Source organism: Mauremys mutica, chromosome 2 (genome assembly GCF_020497125.1).
Source record: "Mauremys mutica isolate MM-2020 ecotype Southern chromosome 2, ASM2049712v1, whole genome shotgun sequence".
Lineage (NCBI taxonomy): Eukaryota > Metazoa > Chordata > Testudines > Geoemydidae > Mauremys > Mauremys mutica.
Genome location: NC_059073.1, coordinates 85868616 through 85880113, shown reverse-complemented (window position 1 = coordinate 85880113; position 11498 = coordinate 85868616). Strand labels below are relative to the sequence as shown.

General features: G+C 43.5%; 1 protein-coding gene across 2 annotated transcripts; it reads right to left on the bottom strand.

Moving 5' to 3' along the window:
• Positions 1 to 666: 666 nt before the first annotated feature.
• ADCYAP1 (adenylate cyclase activating polypeptide 1) lies at positions 667 to 11076 on the bottom strand. 2 transcript variants are annotated; one of them, XM_045007245.1, is made up of 5 exons: positions 11007 to 11076; positions 5058 to 5165; positions 2369 to 2503; positions 1799 to 1894; positions 667 to 931 (listed from the first exon to the last, which is right to left on the bottom strand). In XM_045007245.1, the coding sequence occupies exons 1-5, from the start codon at positions 11066 to 11068 to the stop codon at positions 748 to 750; spliced, it is 585 nt and encodes a 194-aa protein (XP_044863180.1). In that variant the 5' UTR covers positions 11069 to 11076; the 3' UTR covers positions 667 to 747. The 2 variants fall into 2 exon arrangements, with proteins under 2 accessions (XP_044863180.1, XP_044863181.1); XM_045007246.1 differs by lacking the exon at positions 11007 to 11076 and adding an exon at positions 5488 to 5969.
• Between the last annotated feature and the right edge of the window lie 422 nt (positions 11077 to 11498).

Here is an 11498-nt window from a genome sequence, read left to right as displayed (position 1 = left end):
CCCTCCAATTGTCAGAGATGCACAATTTTGACAGAGCTGTTTCACCACAGGAGAATTATCTTCTAAGCTCAGTGTTTGAGAGACAAATACATATAAAAGTGGAACCAAAGAAAGCAGAAAAATTGAAATCTTTCGCAAGGGGGAGGCAGTGCCCCCTTAAAATAGGCTAGTGGCAAAGGAGCCTGTCTTGAGACTCACGTGGGGGAGGGGGTAAAAATCTGCTTCAGCAATTCTTCCAAATCATTATCACCATAATCCCCTTGTAGTGGGGCATCAGTGTCTATGTACAGTAGCAAATGGTGACTATTAATGTCTTCGACCCTGTCGTGGATAAAAATACTATCCTTTTAATTTCACTTACAAAAATAGGAGCAATATTCAAACAATGATTGTCTTTTTTTCTATTTATTTTATATAAAAACATAAACAGCTCAGGCGAATTTTTTTTTGTTCTTGTGCAGGCTTTATATGAAGAATTGTTCTCTATCAGTAGTATTTATATATATATTTATATATTATATATAACTTAATGATTGGTCCACAAAGTAGATCTGTGCGTTTCTCTAGTGCTTTTATACAAAAAGAAAAACAATATTATTATCAAAATATTCATTTAATGGCTTTACTTCATACATAAATACATGTTTAGATAACACAGGAGCGGTGATTGTTCAGTCACTTTGGAAATGACTTTTGTTTTTCTCTTTTTAGGGCTTTGTATACACAGGAGTGGAGGGTGACTCAGCGCTACAAATACGCTACTCGGCGTCCTTTGTTTTTAACTCTTTGTTTATACCTTTTCCCCAGGACCGCTGCCAAGTATTTCTTGACAGCCATTTGTTTCCGGTAGCGGCTGTAGCTGTCTGTGAAGATGCCATCCGAGTGCCGTTTGGAGAGCGGTTCCGAGTCGTCCTCCAGGCCGCTGGCACCGCTGCAAAGCAAAGGACAGTTACAACATCTGGATCCATTCCCCTGTCCTGCCTGCACTTTGGAGGCCTTCCCTGCTTTGCATTTTGGCTCTGGGAACTCCGGGGCTCCTTTAACCTTTTCAGATTATGATGATTATGCGTCATTTAGGGAAAGCTGTATTTGTTTTGTTTGTTTTTCCAAAGCTATTCGATTCGAGGGAGGGCGGGAATGAAGAAACTAAAGCAACATGTAGACCTCAGGGAGGCAGAACGAAACAAAGAATCAATCCAAACACGCGGTGAAGTTGATATCTGATCATAATATAAGCCGACAGTCGGGAGACAATATATTCATGGCATGAATTATTCATTATGAAAATGTAATCTATTTCCCCATGGGCTTTATTAAAATGTTACCTTCTGCCGAAACGATCTTCATTACGCCGGGCTTGGCGTGTGCCAGGATGTCTGACTTTAAACGCGTTTTGTTTAAGCCCCGCTACACGGAAGTGTGGTGAATTCTATTTTTTACAATGGAGAGCTCTCTTAAAATACCCAGAGCTACACCTACAACTCATCTCTTGTTGCGGTTCTTCCCACCGGCTATAGCCTGAATCTCTGGGCTACTGGACTTTCTTTACAATGACCAGATATTTATCATCAACTAGCCAACTGGGTTTTTCACTGTGCCTTTCACTTGGGGTCAGAGAATGAGATCGAGCAAAAACCCTGGTGGATTTTGACATTTTCCAACTGGGCGTGTTGCTTAGTGCGCGAAACACCAACCACACAGCGAGCGTAACAATTATACACCGGTGGTACATTACGCTTGGTTTAATAGAAAGACTGTTTCCTCTTAACGTGAAATAAATAACAAATAAAAATCTTACCCGACCCGTTTGGCCATCAAAGAATGCAGGTATTTCCTAGCGGATAGTTGACCCAGGACTCTCCTGTAGGCTTTGTTAAATATCCCATCGGCGTGCCTAAGTAGGAAACAAAGATCAAACACAGGAAGAAAGATCAGTGTCCAAGCCTGGGGACCGGACCTCAGCAGCCCCTCACTCCAAGGAGGGATGGCGGAAGGAAGCCCCTGGCTGGCTGGTGGCTTTATGTACCCTGAGTGCAGAGGGCGGCCTCCGCCTTAGGACCCCGAGGGACAGCAGGGCCCTCCCAGCACTGGCACTCCCAACCACCAGGCTCATTTCCTGAGCGCAGCGCTCGCCTGGCGCGTCTGGTGTGTTTCCCGGAGTGCCATCACCAGTCCTTCCGCGGCCAGCCTGCTTCCCCACCCCTCCCCGCCTGCTTGGAGGTAAGGGGCGCTTTTCCTCTCCTCGAGCCTTTATTCGGGCGGCGGGGCACGGAGGGAGAGCGGTGTTGCGGCTCTTTTGCATGGGATTGACCAGGATCGTTTTGCTCCAGCTCAAGTCATACGCCCACCAAGAGGCTCCCATATTCACCTCTTTTCCGGTGGGTAGTACAGGGTGTACATGTCGTCTATCATGGAGGAAGGGTTCGCTATGCCAAGGGGGTCGTTGTCAAAGGCGAAATCCTGCAGCGTGTTTCCATCCTCGTCATACACTTCATCTTCCAGCCTAGCCCGGAAAGCAAAGGGCAAGAATTCAGACGCATGTGGCGGTGCCTCCTGAGAAATCCTACATATAGGAGCATTTGATCAATGTTATTCAGGGCTACTCCTCTGCCTGGGACCTATTGGGTTTTAATATGGGCACTTCCGAGGCTGGACTGAAGGCCCTGCTAGAGGAGCCCACAGACAGGATTACACCTACCCCTCTACCCCCCCCCCCTTCATTTCATCCCCCCGCCTCCGCATCAGTGTAAGATCAGGCGCGGGAGAAATACACAAGCAAACCAACCTGCTGCTAGGCTGGAGCCAGAAACAAGTCCAGGGGCTGCCAAGGAAGCAGCTGATCACTACCCACCTTTCCCAGCACGAATCCTGATCGCTTTCCAAACTACATACCCAGGCGCGCGCGTGGGGGCTATAAGTTAAGCGAGACAAGAAGAACAGCGCTTCCCACTGTAGGGCACCCGCTTTCTCTAGTCCCCCCTCTCCCCGGGGAGATCAGAAGCTCTGCCGTTAGCAAATGACTGCTCCGCCTTTCTCACAGCAAGTGGGATCGGGGTGGGGCTTGTGTTTGTTTGTGTTTTTCGTTGAATGGTGTCTCTGTCCTTGAAGATCGCTTGAGTTTTGTTTCTCTCTCTCTCTCTCTCTCCTCTGTGTGTGTGTGTGTGTGTGTGTGTGTGTGTGTGTGTCTGCGGCAAGATGTAGGTCACTGAACGTTTCAGGCAGCTATTTTTGTCTCCGAGCTCTGGCAGGGAGATTAATAATAGATGCGTGTAAAGTGTTTCGCTCCTGTTAATTCAGGCGCTTTAATAAACCGAGCCAGGTCCCCTCAAACGAATGGTCCCTCTCACCCCACTTAACGCCCCTTGGAAGGACTGGCCATTTATGCAGGGACGGCTCCCCCCAGCTCTGGCAGCCGAGGGCCCTGCGGCGAGGCTGACCTGAATCCCAAAGCCCCGGGTAATGCTTTGGGTCGTTTAAGGCCATTCCGGAGTGTGTGCTGCCCCGCACCCAAGGGCGAGCTCCGACCGTTCACATGCGCTCCAGAGTGAGTTTCGCAGTTCAGATATTGCATGCACATTAGTGCTGAACCACGAGAGTATCCCCTGTGGGACTTGGCGGAATAAATAGAGCTGCATAATTTTCCGAGGGAGCTGAGATGGGTGGATCGGAAAAGCTCCCCCGTGCTTCTGTTGTAAGAAGCGCTGCTCGTTAAGGTAAGCCAGATCTACAGCAGGCTAGAGCCAGAAGTAGATTGATTGCCGCTGTGTAAAGTTTCACTCCCTCCTATTAAGTGGGAAATCGTCCTTTGTTGTATAGGTTTGGACTGGAGGCTGCCCCTACACTCGGCTCAATAGGCGAGGCTAGTTCTGAAATCCTGGCAGCTCTGCTCCAGTGTGTTAACAATCCTGCTCCGAATCAAGCGAGCGCAAGAGAGTCTTACGGAATCCTGAACCTAAATCTCAGGAAGAGTGAGCCGGATCACGCTCTGTCCAGCCCTGAGTACTACAGTAGCCCCCCTCTCCCCTCGAGCGAACTTTAAAAAAAGGATCCGGAAAATAGTACTTAAAGTACTTTAACCAATAACACAGGTTGAGGGCAGATTCTACCCGGCCGTGATACAGGAACTTAATTCTAGAACGTATCTAGATCTGTATTAGAGAGAGAATAGAGAGGGATATTATATGTGTTGTAAAACTAAGTTTTATCTATATCTATACATATTCCTTAATACCTGGTAAACGCTTCTGCCAGAAATGTGTCATTACAATCTTTTTCTAACTGTATGCTTCAAAATGCTTTCATCTAGGTACTGTCTATCTGGAAGTACCTGTCAACTCTGTGTTAGCAGGTTATCGCCACTCAAGTTAGGCTCAGAGGTGGCCGGAAATATATATATATAATGTGTTGTTGCACTGTAGTGCATATAGAAAAATTGATTCACTAAAAGGCTAATCAGCTTTTTCCTATAAGGCTCACCCTGCCTTCTGAGAACTATGCTTCATTCAGGACCACAGTTCACAGAAATCGAATAGTTTCACCAAGACCCAAAGTCAGATGCTTTCTCTGTTATTTAGGAGAAAAGGGTATAAGAATAAGACAGGCCTGTGTAGGGAATAATACAGCGTAAGATCCTTCAGGCTAACAAGACTTGATGGAAGAAAGGGGCTAGTCCATTAAACTCTCCATCTCCTGGAGAACGTAAGACTCTATTTTAGTTTCCCTGTCACAGGATCTAAACTGGACTTTTAATCAAGCAGCCCCAGTCTCTTTTCCCCGCTCCCCAAGAAGGTAGATGGAGTCGGTAAATAGGGGGCGGTGGGGTTTTGCGCTTTAGTTTTTCTTTCTGGATGCTTTACATTGCTTGGAAGAGCTCTACTCCGTTAGCAAGAGAGGGAGAATAAAAGCTACCCGACACACACACAGAGTCCAGGAGACAACTACCTGCCAATGCTCTCTGCTAGCTATTACCAAGATGCATGGGGCATAACTGACGGGGAAAGCCAGGGATGCGAGCCTTGCAGGGATTGGGAAGAGGGAGGGATAAAGAAGGTACCTACCTTAGCGCAGGGTATTGAAATCCAGCAGCAGGTGAGCAGTAGACGCTGCAGTGCATTATTATCCCATAGACCAGTAGTGCTAGGATCGCTTTGCTACACATTGCCACTCTGTGTGTAAGGGAAGAAAGAAAAAACAGTCGTCAAAATGCTCCCCTCACTCTCCCTTTCCCTTCTAGCTTTGCCACTAGCAAAATCTAACCGGTTAGAAATCAAGTCTTAAGTGTGCTCGATTTAACAACAAAACGTGTGCGCGATTTGTGTGGAGCCGTTTGTCTTCAATTACAACCAGACACAACCCCCACTTCCCAGCACACAGGCGCGCGCACACACACACACACACACACACACACACACACACAAGTGCCTGGGCTAACGAAAGCCGATCTCTCCGGTTAAAGCTGCTGAGGTGCCTGCGATACATTTTCCTTACCATTAAACTCTTAACACCCGGCACTAAGAGCGTTTGGCTGCGCAATTAAAGGGTAGATTAAAAAAAAACTGTCTCCCAAGTTTCAGCCGAAATAGTTAAAACTCTTGTGGCGTCGCCTCTCTGACGATCAAAGGAGCCGAAGGCAGAAGAGCAGCAGTTACTTGTCTTCTGGTTTAAGGGGATCCGCTCAAAAAAGTTTGTAGGTAGCAGGCAGCACAGATCTGGAGTGGAGTCTGCCAGGGAAGGGACAGCAAGAAAGGGGCAGTAAGGGAAGGAGACAGAAGGGAGAAAGAGAGGAAAGAACACAAGAACGGGGAAGAGAAAGCCAAGGAGGGAGAGAGAGAGAGAAGACGGGAAGCAGAAGCAGGCTGTGCTGGAGCTGCTGTCAGTGAGATGTTCTCTTCCCAAGATCTTTCCCTTCACTGAGATGCTTCTCGCTTCAGCTGCTGCTTTCTCCTTCTTCTTGCTCTGTGACTCCAAAGTTGACCAATCTTCCGCAGCTCGTTTTTTTATGCAATTAGCAACAAAATCTTTGCAAACACCCTGCTTTATCAAGAGCCCTCTTTGTAAACATCGGTCTGCATGTTACCTTTAAGGGCGGCAGTATTGTTTGTTGCACTGTTGTGGCGTTCGGATTTTTATTCATGAATCAAATGAGGGTTTTTTTTTTCAGTCACGTAATAATCGGGTATCAGAAAAGACGTCACCACCTCAATTCCTCAAGGAACATAACAATTCTGTGCCGTCCTCGCGGATGATCTGATCGAGAGTCATAAGCTTCTCATAAACACTTTAACTCATACTTTTTTTTTTTTTACACAGAGCTCTAGAAGATTTAATGCTTGTGGAGTTCTCCCTGATTCAAGTTGTGGGGAGGGATAATAGGCGGCTGAGGAAATTTTAGGCTTTTTACAGACCCCATCCTCAAGGGTAGTCTCAGTAGCCTAACCACAGAGCAGCTCTGTTTTGAAAAGATGAGCTCTGATGTGATAACTTCTATATAAATTCGTTTGGCAAAGCCCAGGGTTCTAATGTGGTACATATGTTCCCTTCAACGGGACAATTAAATGAAGAAATACGCTAGCGTTCTTACTGTTGTTGTTATTGTTATAAAGGCTGTTTGAAGTCTTGGAGGCTTCTCAGTAATTTTCTAATTAGCGTTTGTAATTGACAGTTGCTGGCTGGTGGGTGGATTGATTAGCTGAAGGCTCCCAATGTGGAGCTGTCCAAACTCTGCGGTGCTGAACTGGGGAAATGTGGCAACCAAAAGACTGACTTGGAATAGCATTTTCACCATTTGTTTTTTTATGCAGAGCTCCCAGATGGGTAAAGGAAAATTAGCAATGCCATAATTCAGCCTATACAATTATGATGTCTCACAATCACTGTAGCAACAAAATATTTACAGCAAGCTATAGCCCGTTCCCGTTCTGAGCGTGTCGTCACATTTTTCTGTGCGTGGGATTGGAAAACATCCCTTACTATTTGGGAAAACATGCCACAGGGTCCGATACTGTCCTTTATTGGATGATACTGCATATTAATTTCGGCCAGAAACATCCCCATTAGAGGACTGAAATGATTAGAAATTCGCAAGCCCTGATTCACTTGTCACTGACAAGAACGGAGTGCAGCACATGTTACTTTTCAGGTCTAATTTTCACTGTGTCCCTTTCCCTTCCTGTCTCGTGTCTGCGATTTGAGCTCCTTGCAGGGCAGCAGAGGCAGACTGGAAAAGAGAGAGGATTTCCATTAAAAGTTCATTTGCTGAGGGACTCTTAAGGGAATCCCTCCGTTGGGAGGTCTCAATCCACCAATATTATCTTACTGAAAATGACGTGGAGGCATGAAAGCGCTGTGGGAAGACCACCGTCTGGCTTCCAAACCTCTTGATATTTCGATGATCTTCTTGCTCTCCCTCAACGGTAGAAATTCAGATTCATTTCCGAGAATTACCCAAAGAAATACAGACCGCAGGAGCCATTACAGTGCATTTTAATTATTTGGCTCATCAGCAGAGAATTCAGGAAGCAGCAATAATTTAGTCCTCCTGTTTCCTATTTCAGTGGTTTGGGTGAAACATGTTTAAATGAGCTATTTGAGCTCAAATCGATTTCTCAAAAACATACAATTACAATCCTATTATGATCATTAAAGATTTTAGTATTTTCCCGGGGGTTCAGGAACTGGAACTTGAATGAAGTATTCCCTTAGCAATGGTAAGCTATGCGATTATGGAAAGGCTCAATATATAATACAACATTTGTATACACAATTATTTTATAAACGCTATGTTAAATACTGCAATAGTCCTTTGGTATTTGGCAAATAACTAAAAATCTAAAACTTAAAGGATCCAATAATACTATAAGAATCAATGGGTGGGTGTTTTTTTTCCTGAGGGAAAAGAATAGCTACTTGTTCTGATGATGAGGGGTTGCCTTGATAATATTGGGGTGAACCTATTAAAACTTCTAATCTTGCTTCTCCAATGCATTCCAAACCGTGTTGGATACAAAGAACTACCGGAATACGTTTAAGACTCCGGAAAAGGACACTCAGTGTAAGTAGAGGGTGCCATCGTGTGGGGACTTTGTTGTTTTCATGACCTATTAAAGAAAAAATATATATTTGGGGCCAAATCCAGAAGCTCTCATTCAGTCTTTGCTTAATAGGTATTCAGGTAAACAAACACAGAGGCCAGAGGAGTTTTGCCTGAACAAAAGCCGAGTGAAGGCTTCGAGGTTTGATTTACAGCGAATATATTTATGCATAAACTCCCTTTAATTTATTCTTGCCCTCCAGATCCCTCTGCAGCTAGGAACAGATGTCATATTATTAAATCAACCTGCCAGGGAAATGTTTCCTCATTATCCCCTCCCACCTCAAATGTGGAATTTTTCTCCAAAATTACCCTGGCCCCAAGTCGAGGATGGCAAGATCCAGGCTTGGGCTAATAACAGCTTTTCTAGCACAAGAATGTCATGGATTTAAGCCTGGTATCTTTCATTCTTGAGAGAGAGAACGAGCTCTATAGGGTTGGGAAAGGAAGATTTCTCCTGTTCCGAAGTGACAAGAATCCACTATATCAGACATAAAAAGATATTTTAGGTGATTTTTATTGATATGTATTAAATTGTTTTTCCTCCCTCTGACTCTGCAGTGGTAAGCAGGGTAACTAAAGCATCTACCTATCCAGAGAGAGGGATACAAGAAATACAAATGAAAAAAAATAAACTTTCAAACATTTTATTTTTTCCCTGTAATCTACACAGCATATCCAGAATAAACCTTAGCATGCTGTGGTAAAAAGGTTTATGGATGCTCATTTAAGGTGAGCTGCAAAACTCACAAATGTCTTTGCCACTCCTGAGAAATCCAACGATCCCAAATTCATGCCAATAAAAACCTGTATAGCACACCGCTCCGTCATGTATTCCACTCATGTGTATGCACATAATATACACATATTACATTAGCAGTCTAGATTGAAACAACAATAAAGGTTTGATTTTGGCCTGCCGAAGAAAGTAGATTCCAAGCTACCTCTGTAATTTGAAAGGGATTTAAGATTCACAATACTTGATTTTAGGTATCACATATAAAGCAACATCTGCACACAAACAGGTGAGCTAAGATTTTGGTGGCAGAATTTTCTTCACTTTCCTCCTATCACCTGAAATTAATCATTTGAATTTACCTGAATGCATCCTTTGTTTTTTCAAAATATTTCACAAAGTATATTTTTAAATTTCCATAGATATTTTAGTGGAGTTATAGATGCTCCAAGCCTGACATAATATGAATGTACTAACACCCTGAGGTGGATGGCTCTAAGGTTGTGGTGGTGGTGTCATAGATTTTCATTCAATCGTGCATATTTCATACTTATCTACATATGGTGGCTGGTGCTTGAAGGGTAAATCTATTCATTTTTTCAAACCCTTTTTTAGTTCTAAAGGCACAGGACTTTATGACAACATCAGAAGCAAGCCTTGTTATCAGTCTACAAGCCAGGAGGAAAGCATATACATATATGGAGCCACAGCCATGCTTTCTCAGCAAGCCTACCCTTTGCTATGTTTCCCACAGGAACTTGGACTGCAGTATTTGGAGCCTCTAGTTTCTCCATAAAATTCCACCAGTAAGTTTAAAATACAAAAGAATTAATTCTTTCCTCACAAAAAAAATCACATGACAAAAGCACAAATTCTCCAGGGGGGTTGATCCAATACCATGTCTTTTACTAAACCTAATGCATCACACATTATTGTATCAGTGTCCAAACAAGCAGCTTAAAGCCATTCTGTACTTTCTGAGCAAAGTGCCTGCTTCCAGTTTTGAATCTCATCTGCATAGTGGTAAACCACAACAATTCCTCTCTCACCCCCCAGGACATCAACTCATCATGAACAAACCTTAGTCTTTTAACCACCACTCCATTTCCATTTGCAGAACTGCATGGGAAATAGATGGAGTACTATTCTAGTTAGCACCCTCTTGCACAGTTTACACTGAAATTCATAACATCTGATCTACTACAAAAGGCCAAATGATTCAGACAAGCATACAAAGGACAAACCAAAGAAGAGTTATTCATGGCATAATACTTTATTACTTTATTACTGCTAAAACTCCCAAGTTAATAAAGGATAAAATAGCACCTTCTGGACTAATAAAAATATGTACAGTGGGCCCATTTCTGCTGCTCTTAGTTACTCGGGATTAAACATAGGTGTAAGTGCACTGAAGGGAATGGAACAGATCCTTTCTTCTGACAACCACTCTATGTCTCTCTTTCCTCTTCAGTCTCCTCCTGCCCAGAGGTAGGGTCACATTCCACAAAAGAGAAGAGTTTGTTTGTTTCTTGTCATTTTTCTGATAATTGAACTTTGTCTGATCTGAGGGGAAGAGACTCAGAAAGAAACTAAAAAATGGAAAATTACATTCAGCAGCAACTTAGGCCAATCCAAAGGTGTTTCGTGCATAAAGGCTTACAACTCATTTCTTCACCCATAAGAGCGGACATTATGAACTTTGGTACACGCTGCCCAGCGGAATACTAACAATCCGTTAGTGCCCCCAACCATTACCTATGGATCTGAGAATACAAAGAATCTATGCACAGGTCTAATAAGGCATCCTGAGTTGCTTGAGTGTCTTTCTCCTGTGTTACCTCTTTTCTCTGTCTTATCCTAAGTATCTTTAGTAAGATTACTCTCATTTAGGGAGGCTTAGATGTCAATGCAGCCATCTGGGTACCTGATGATTTTTTCTCTTTCTTTTCCTACTGTTCATGTACATAACGTGTAATTTGTTACATTATGTGTATTTGTAAGCAGTTTCAATAGGTTTTGTACAAACAAAAGGCCAGAAACTGACATTTCCAGCAGTATAAGACATCCAACAATGATGGAGGTCCTGTAGATGAGTGGAACGATGAGGAGTTTAATAATTATCTTTAATGTGCACTAACAGCTAATCATACCTAAAATAGATCCAAAATAATGATCCGTTACCTAGGACCTGATCCTATGGGGACTTGAGCGCTTCCATTGGGGTGCTGAGTGTCATCAACCATCCCTGCAAGGATACTGAAAGACAAAAGATGGGCAGAGAAAGAAGAGAGCTGTTTGAGTTTTTACTGAACAGCATTTTCATTCCAAGAGCTTCAGAACATACATAAGGTAAAAACAAACTGTAATAGGGAAAATCTGCCCATAACAACAAAGTCTGGCAATACTAAATCACGTCACTTCTTTTCAGTGGACTTCCATTTGTCTTATAGAGTGAAATTCAGTCCTGTGCAGAGGGCCAGCAAAAGACCTATGCTCTTCTGAAGTCCCATTCAAACACTCAAAATAAGGCGTACGTGGGATTTCAGTGATGTATCACTCTTGTAATGGTTCTCTGAACAGGGTCGATTTCTACTCATACTGAAGAGTCACTCTGCTTATATGGACCCTCTTTGGAACCCAACTTTGTGAGTAGTTAAACATCTCTACAGAGTA